We start from the raw sequence: 6,752 nt of genomic DNA, 5'->3' as shown, positions 1-6,752 counted from the left end.
TTCTCTCAGCTCAGTGGAGGAGGAATTTACATCAGTGCTGTTACACTGACTGGACATGAAACAATGTCAGATTCAGTACTCCTTGTCTCTCTGTCTCAGATCACCTGGGATTTTTTGTTTTTGGCGTGTGTGCTTACTGCCACAGCCGAGAATGAGAAGGTATTTACGTCAAACATGATGTCAGTGTTTTTAACAAAATTATAGACTTTTGCTAGTGCTCCCTAGAGACTACAGTGTTCATTAAAGCCAGAAAATCAAAGTGTTGGACAAGGCAAACAACATATTGGTCATGTCACTGTTCTTGGAGTCTTACCAGTAGTGGAGCAGATGTTTGTCCTGAAGCTGATGCTTGAGGAAAAGTCCCTGAGTATTTAAATCAAGACACTTTCCTTTTACGGAGCAGAAATGTGATCAAGAAATTTCATGGTAATTATTCCATTAGATTACAAAAGACTTTGTCATGGCACTTGACAAAAGAACAGGGAGTGTCAAACATGAAAAGGGCTCATCTGTGAAGCATTTTGTGGAAACGGCACAATTCTTTGTGGGGTTTTTTTGTTTTTTACTTCAATGTGTACAAACGTCATGAAAATTTCAGAATGTTTTTGTGTTGCTCTGCATATTTGGATGAAATTCAATAATTTTCCTGAATTATTCCTCAAGACCTTCGTAATATAATTCATCCTGTAAAAACAGATAGTCCAGGGAAAACCCTGTTAGCCTAGAGATTAGAGGCACCTACTATGAGCCACAATGTCACTGGTTTGAATTGAGTAATGTAATTGGCACGGCAGACATTCACATTGTAAGAATTTTGTGTCATTTAAAACTTAAAGAGGTAGTATTCTGCTCATTTTCAGGTACAAAATCTTATTTAGGGGTTGTACCAGAACAGGTTTACGTGGTTTAATTTTCAAAATACACCATATTTTTCTCATACTGCTCATTTCTGCAGCTCCTCTTTTCTCCCTGTGTGTTGTACGCTCCGCTCTTGAGCTACAGAGTGACGCATCTTACTTGTACAAAATCTTTGTTGGGAGTTGCACATGTGCAGTCCCCAGGTAAGGACCACAAGCCAATCAGAAGCAGAGAAGGGCGGGTCGTAAGAAACAAGGTAGTGTAGCTGCTTCAGACTGCGACCGTAACCTAGCAGATGGTATAAGTTACTCACAAGTTCACAACATCATTGTTCCACATCTTACCATAGACCACCTATAAAAATCACCATATTTCAACTCAATTTTACAAAAAATTGGCCAAACTATTTGAACGTTTGCTCAGTAGCTTTCACATCGGGTGTAACATTAGCATTATAGCTATAACTTTAGCTGTGTTAGCCAACGTTTACAACAACTCTGCACTTCAACAGTCTGAAGTTACATTGCTGTGTTTATTTTAAATATAATTCACAACCAATAAAGCCTACTTACAGGTTGTGAATTTCCATGCCCAAACAGAGTCGGAGTTGCATCGTCTTTTAGGACTAAACGTTGAACTGTTGCCGGTGTTCTGACGATCTCTGCTGCCTTTGCCAAAAAATGCTACCATAGCGCAAATCAATACTCGACTCTACTCGGCCCTGCTTCGTTTTCATTGCAGATAGTACCCAGTGATAGTACGTAGCTTCTCGTCAGAAACGCCGCACATAACTGCCGCAACGTAATGTTGAATGCGACACACACACCAGCGATCCACACAGCTTTCTCTTTTTTAAGTTAAAACCTTTCAACATTCCTCAGAATGTAAAGACAGATAAGCGGTATGAAAACCTTCCAGCTGTGTTTTCCTCTGCCGTTGTTGCTGCAGCGGTCTGTGTGACGGCGGGAGCAGAGGGCTCTGTGAGCGGGCGGCTGGCCGGCTTCACACGCTCCTCCCCACGGGTCACAGCAGGCTTCCCCCGCAGCCACTTGCAAATAACCTCAACTCTGAAAATATTCAATCACTTCTCGTAAAACTGTCAATATTGGAAATCTACACAGCTGATTTCTCACCTCAAAACTTCTCAGAAGTGGATTTAGTGATGAAATTCCATATAAAAACTGTAAAATATAAAACTTTCTGTTGCTGGCCTCTGTCTGGCGCACGCAATGTTGATGCAGTGAATAGTGAATATTCTCTCTGACCAATCAGGGATCGGTCGTGTTTTCACGTTACATTTTAGTATCCCTCAGCTCGCTTGGAACCTCGACGGAGGTGATACGAAAAAAGGTGCAACACTTCTACAATGGAAACCCAGACAAAGGGCCTCCGCTCAGACTGGCTTGGTTTGAGGGCGTCCCTGAGCCCGCTAGCCGCTTGGCAAGCTTCATGACGCGTTTTCATTGTGACATCACAAGTAAAGGAAGTGAAGGGCTGGACTACAAACGACCTGTTTTCAAGCGTCAGTGACCTTCTTCGTCATAGTCGAATCACCTTCATTGTCATGGTAACAATAACAAACGTGGTTAACATTGTGAAACTGTCACAATTTGAACAAGCTACTTTTGGTTAAGGAAAAATCAAGGTTTGGGTTCAAATGCTACATTAGTTACATCAGTTATGTTTGTAAGTTACGTTACGAATGTTGCATAGGTTAAATACTTTACTTATCAAATAAGTTAATGTTTGGTTTCACACGGGTCACAAACAGGGGGGCTCCTGGGAGCAACTTGTTGGACCTAACATACGCCATTTGATGACACCAGGCTGAAGACGCATACCCTGACACTTTTGATCTATTGGTTCTAATGCTGAGAATTTCTAGCCTTATGTTGCCTCGGTGCCCCTGTGTGGGGTAATTATGGTCTCTTTCTGCAGGTAATGTTACCCAGCAAAGAATTTCTGAATGTAGTTGTGCCTCGATAATTGCTGTTAAGTTTTTCACACGCCTTACTTTAGACAAGCAGACATGAGCTGACACATTTGTTATGTGACTCAAAGAAAGACCAGTGAACACTTCATACATCTCATTTCACTTCATTTAATTGTATTTTACTCTGCATTTTTTCACATTTTCACTACTTAAAATGTCTGCACAAGGCTTTGTACACTACACCACTTTAAATTCAAGAATTGTGTCCAGTAATTCACAACGTTCAATAATTAATTCATGCATTTAAATAATCAGCATTAATATCTCATTTGACATGGGTCCAACACAACCAGCTGTCTCTGAAGCCCGAACCACACTGTGAACCATCCTGCTGCCAAGGGAAAAAATCCTATAAACAACAAAACTGAATAGACTTACTATTAATATTTAAACATAAGGTTTTAAAAAAGTATAAAAACAGGAAGAAATCCTCAGAGCAGAGATGGCAAGACCAATGTCTGCTTTTCATAGGAGCAGAAAATAGCCCAAAAACAGTCTCAAAAGGCATTCTGGGAAAGTGGTTTACAATGGTGCACCTTTAAATTAAAAGGCAAGTGAGAAGTAAAGCAACTAAATGTCAAGATCGACGAGATCTGACAGCTTGATATTAAAGAGATTATAGAGTTTTTCCTTGAATGCACATAGAGTAGTGGTTTAATACTGAATGTTTAATAGTACAATCTTCCACTGTTTCAGTAATACTCATGATGATTTTGTCAATATACTTCTGCACTATACATTTCTGTACATTTTAATGTCCTCGGAGAATAAAGTCACTTAAATTCTGAGATGTGAAGGGAAAAATCACTCGACTTTCCTTCTGAATCTTCGGAGACGGAGAAGTTTAAGTTCAATGGTTCTTCACAAACAAATCTTGTCAATTCACATACAGATTCTGTTGAGCATTTCAGTGTCGGTACTCCACGCAGAGAAACCGTATCATCACAGATCACAAAGTTTCTTCCCCAGTGATTGGACACTTCAGCTAAGTTCAGAAAGTCAAGTCTGTTGCCTCCCATTACTTTTCCGCAAACTGGACAACAGGATTGTCAGCACTTTGGATGTGTGGGGAGAATAAACACAATGTACCAACTGTATGTTTAGCTGTAAGGTAGCAAAGAACTGTACATGTATTTAGCTGAGTGGCCCCAGAAGCCACCAGGAACGCAATCTTTTCCTACCATTTCCTCCAGTATCTCTTCTTTTATCTTGTTGTACATTTGTGAATGAGATGCATAAAGTTCCTGGATTGGACAACTTTTGCTCAAGATAAAACATTTTTAACTAACCTCAGTTTGCATGACTCTGGGTGAATTTGCATCTTTGTGCCCCCTCATCTTTCCTTTGACTTTATTTGCATTTGCAGCGTATTTAAAATTGACCTTTCATTCTGTCTTAATCTACCAGGACTAGGAGAACCTGTGAGAAAATAGTCTCTTTTGACCAGTCTATCATGGAGCATCTTCATGAGGTCAAAATGGGGGCAGAGAACAAGAACTAACGGTTTCCTTTGACTTTCAAAGCAGTTTCATGCTTTAATATCTTTGCTAAGTTTTAAGAGACGTCATGAAGGTGAGAGGTTGAATAACCTGGTTCCTAACAAGTGTCTTGTTTATGTCAAAGAAGTTTGGTTCGGAGACCTATGTCCTCCTGATCAGGATCCCGTTCAGATTTAAGAAATACAGACATCCAATCCCTTAAGTCATTTGTTCCCAGATTCAACCTTCAGGACTTGTCTTTGAACATGAAAAGTAACTCAACCATTCAGGTTTCTTCAGTTTTTCAGGATTATTCTGATTTTAGTTTTAGGCTTTTGTGGTGCGGCGTCTTGTTGGTCATCTCTACCTTTTCAGGGCTATTCTGACATTTCATCTCCTGCTGAACTTTTTCCTTTACTTCGTTGTATCTTTCTCATTCCACTTGTACTCTCTATCAAAGACACTGCAGGTTACAGTTTTAAGTTTCCATACACAAATGGTCCCAAGTTCCTCCCCTTCTCACTCTTTCTCCAAAGTCCCACTCTCTTCAACGGGATTTTTCCGTTTCATCTTCTTTCCAACTCAAATAAATCTGAAGCTTTAATCTTTTTTGAGTTTGTTTCTTTCCTCATTTCTCCTCTTCTTCCTCTCCGTCTTCAGATCACACCGTGGTCACAGAAAGAAGAGGGTTGTATATTTTCTTTCCGTCTGGCGACCTCGAGCCATGAGCCAGCAGCTCCTGGATGGTGATCCAGTTATCAAGGATGCGACGATTCCTTTTCTTCATGATCTTCTTCTGGCTCAGTAATAGAATATTGTTGCTGGGGGAGTCATGTTGGGGATGAAGGTGGGTAGTCTGGGATGAACCTGGGTCTTCAGCGCCTCCTGTTGATGATAAAGTGTCCCTGGACATAAAACCAAAAAGTGATTTAGCAAACTGTATCTGAAGAAACATCAGCTAAATTTGTAGTTTTACATATTGTACTATATAGACCCTGAAGTAGCCCAGAAGTCCACTAACAAAACATATTCTAAAGCAAGTCCTCAAACCTACATTAAGCTATATTTTTGACATTGACACAATTCTTCCTGTAATTAGATAAACTGCAAAAAATCTACTTGTCAAATATATTTCGGGGGTCAGTGGGATTAAACAAAATATCTTGTCAAGATCTGTTTTTTGTTTTTGTTTTTTTTGCCATCACGTTACGATCTTGTGCGCATAAGTTAAACTCTTCTCTGAACAAAATCATTTCTGAAAATCTTTGAGCAGTAAATCTTGGTTTTCATGACCTAATTTCTGCACTCTTTCTTACAGCCAATTGAAATTATTGATTTCTGTCGGTGTCAGGTTCAAGAACCAGTCACTACTTGTTGTCCCTAGAACGGAGGGGATCGAGCTTTCTCAGTCGCAGCCCCGAGACTGTGGAATGAATTGCCTCTTCATGTCAGACTGGCCCCCAGCTTTCCGGTTTTTAAATCGTGACTTAAAACTCGTTTTTTTTCCCCTTGGCTTTTAATCCAGGATCTGTATGCTGCTGTTATTTCTATTTATTGATTCATGTCAATGTACAGCACTCTGGTCAACCTGGATGTATTTAAATGTGCTAAATAAAGAGAAGATGATTCACTGTTTTCAATCTCAGTGTTATCAGAATTTAGGATTTCCATAAATTAAGTTAGGATTATTTTGTTTTATAAATTTTCACACTGCATGGCAGAGGGAGGTAAGAGTTGTTAACATTAATCTTCACATGTCATGATGTGGTGAACACAGATGGGTAAAGTTGTAGCTCTTCAGTGACCACAAATTAGGTCCTAATGACCCCTAGGTTTAAAAAAAAAAAAAAAAAGCTACGTAAATCAACCTGAAACTAAAATCTATTTAAAATACTTAATGACTCAAACAAAACATACTTTTATACAATTACCATAATATAGTTCTCATAGTGGTCCAACCCCATAACCCAAGCTGAAAAGCTCAACTAAACAGTACCTAATCTTTGCACACAGTCATCTTTTTCTTTATTTGTAATTAAGTTTAAATTTTTTTTTTTTTTTCTCCCTATCAGGACTTGAGGGTTATGGAAGAATAAACCTGTCTGTATTGAGGTTCCCCTATCATTCCATGCCCTTCAGACCACACCCACTGGGAATACTTAAACACAGGGTTTCTTTGTCTTGTCTGTAAGAGGGCCTGTGGGGGGTTGAAAGGAGCTGTTTTAGGCTTCTCTATATTTATCCAATCCAAGTGGGAATCATATTCTGCCCAGTGCCTAGCTAACTTGCTATTTTAAAATACAAAGATTATATATTTCCACTTCTGGGAGTACCATGCCGCCCTTTTCCTAAGGATTACACAGCTTCTTAAAGCTGATCCTCAGCCTTTTCCCATTCTATAGGTTCTCTTTGACAATTAGATT

The 6,752-nt window shown here is 39.5% G+C and overlaps 1 protein-coding gene and 1 long non-coding RNA gene across 2 annotated transcripts in view; one reads left to right on the top strand and one right to left on the bottom strand.

Annotated features, from left to right (window-relative positions):
- Nucleotides 1-2,948: 2,948 nt before the first annotated feature.
- LOC119906290 (PDZ domain-containing protein 4-like) overlaps nucleotides 2,949-6,752 on the bottom strand; it is a 53,357-nt gene continuing 49,553 nt past the window's right edge. Inside the window, exon 17 of the mRNA XM_038723858.1 lies at nucleotides 2,949-5,234. Coding sequence (XP_038579786.1) covers nucleotides 4,991-5,234 — 244 coding nt within the window. The 3' untranslated portion in view covers nucleotides 2,949-4,990. The remainder of the gene's footprint in view (nucleotides 5,235-6,752) is intronic.
- On the top strand, nucleotides 5,094-5,964 carry LOC119906291. The gene is made up of 2 exons (XR_005444958.1): nucleotides 5,094-5,176; nucleotides 5,648-5,964. It is a non-coding gene; the product is annotated as an uncharacterized LOC119906291 (long non-coding RNA).

The sequence above is a fragment of the Micropterus salmoides genome, unplaced genomic scaffold, assembly GCF_014851395.1.
Source record: "Micropterus salmoides isolate LMB-PRFRI ecotype aquatic unplaced genomic scaffold, ASM1485139v1 Ms_hic_scaffold_16, whole genome shotgun sequence".
Lineage (NCBI taxonomy): Eukaryota > Metazoa > Chordata > Actinopteri > Centrarchiformes > Centrarchidae > Micropterus > Micropterus salmoides.
Note: the sequence above shows the minus strand (reverse complement) of the source record. Positions and strands in the feature narration are given on the sequence as shown.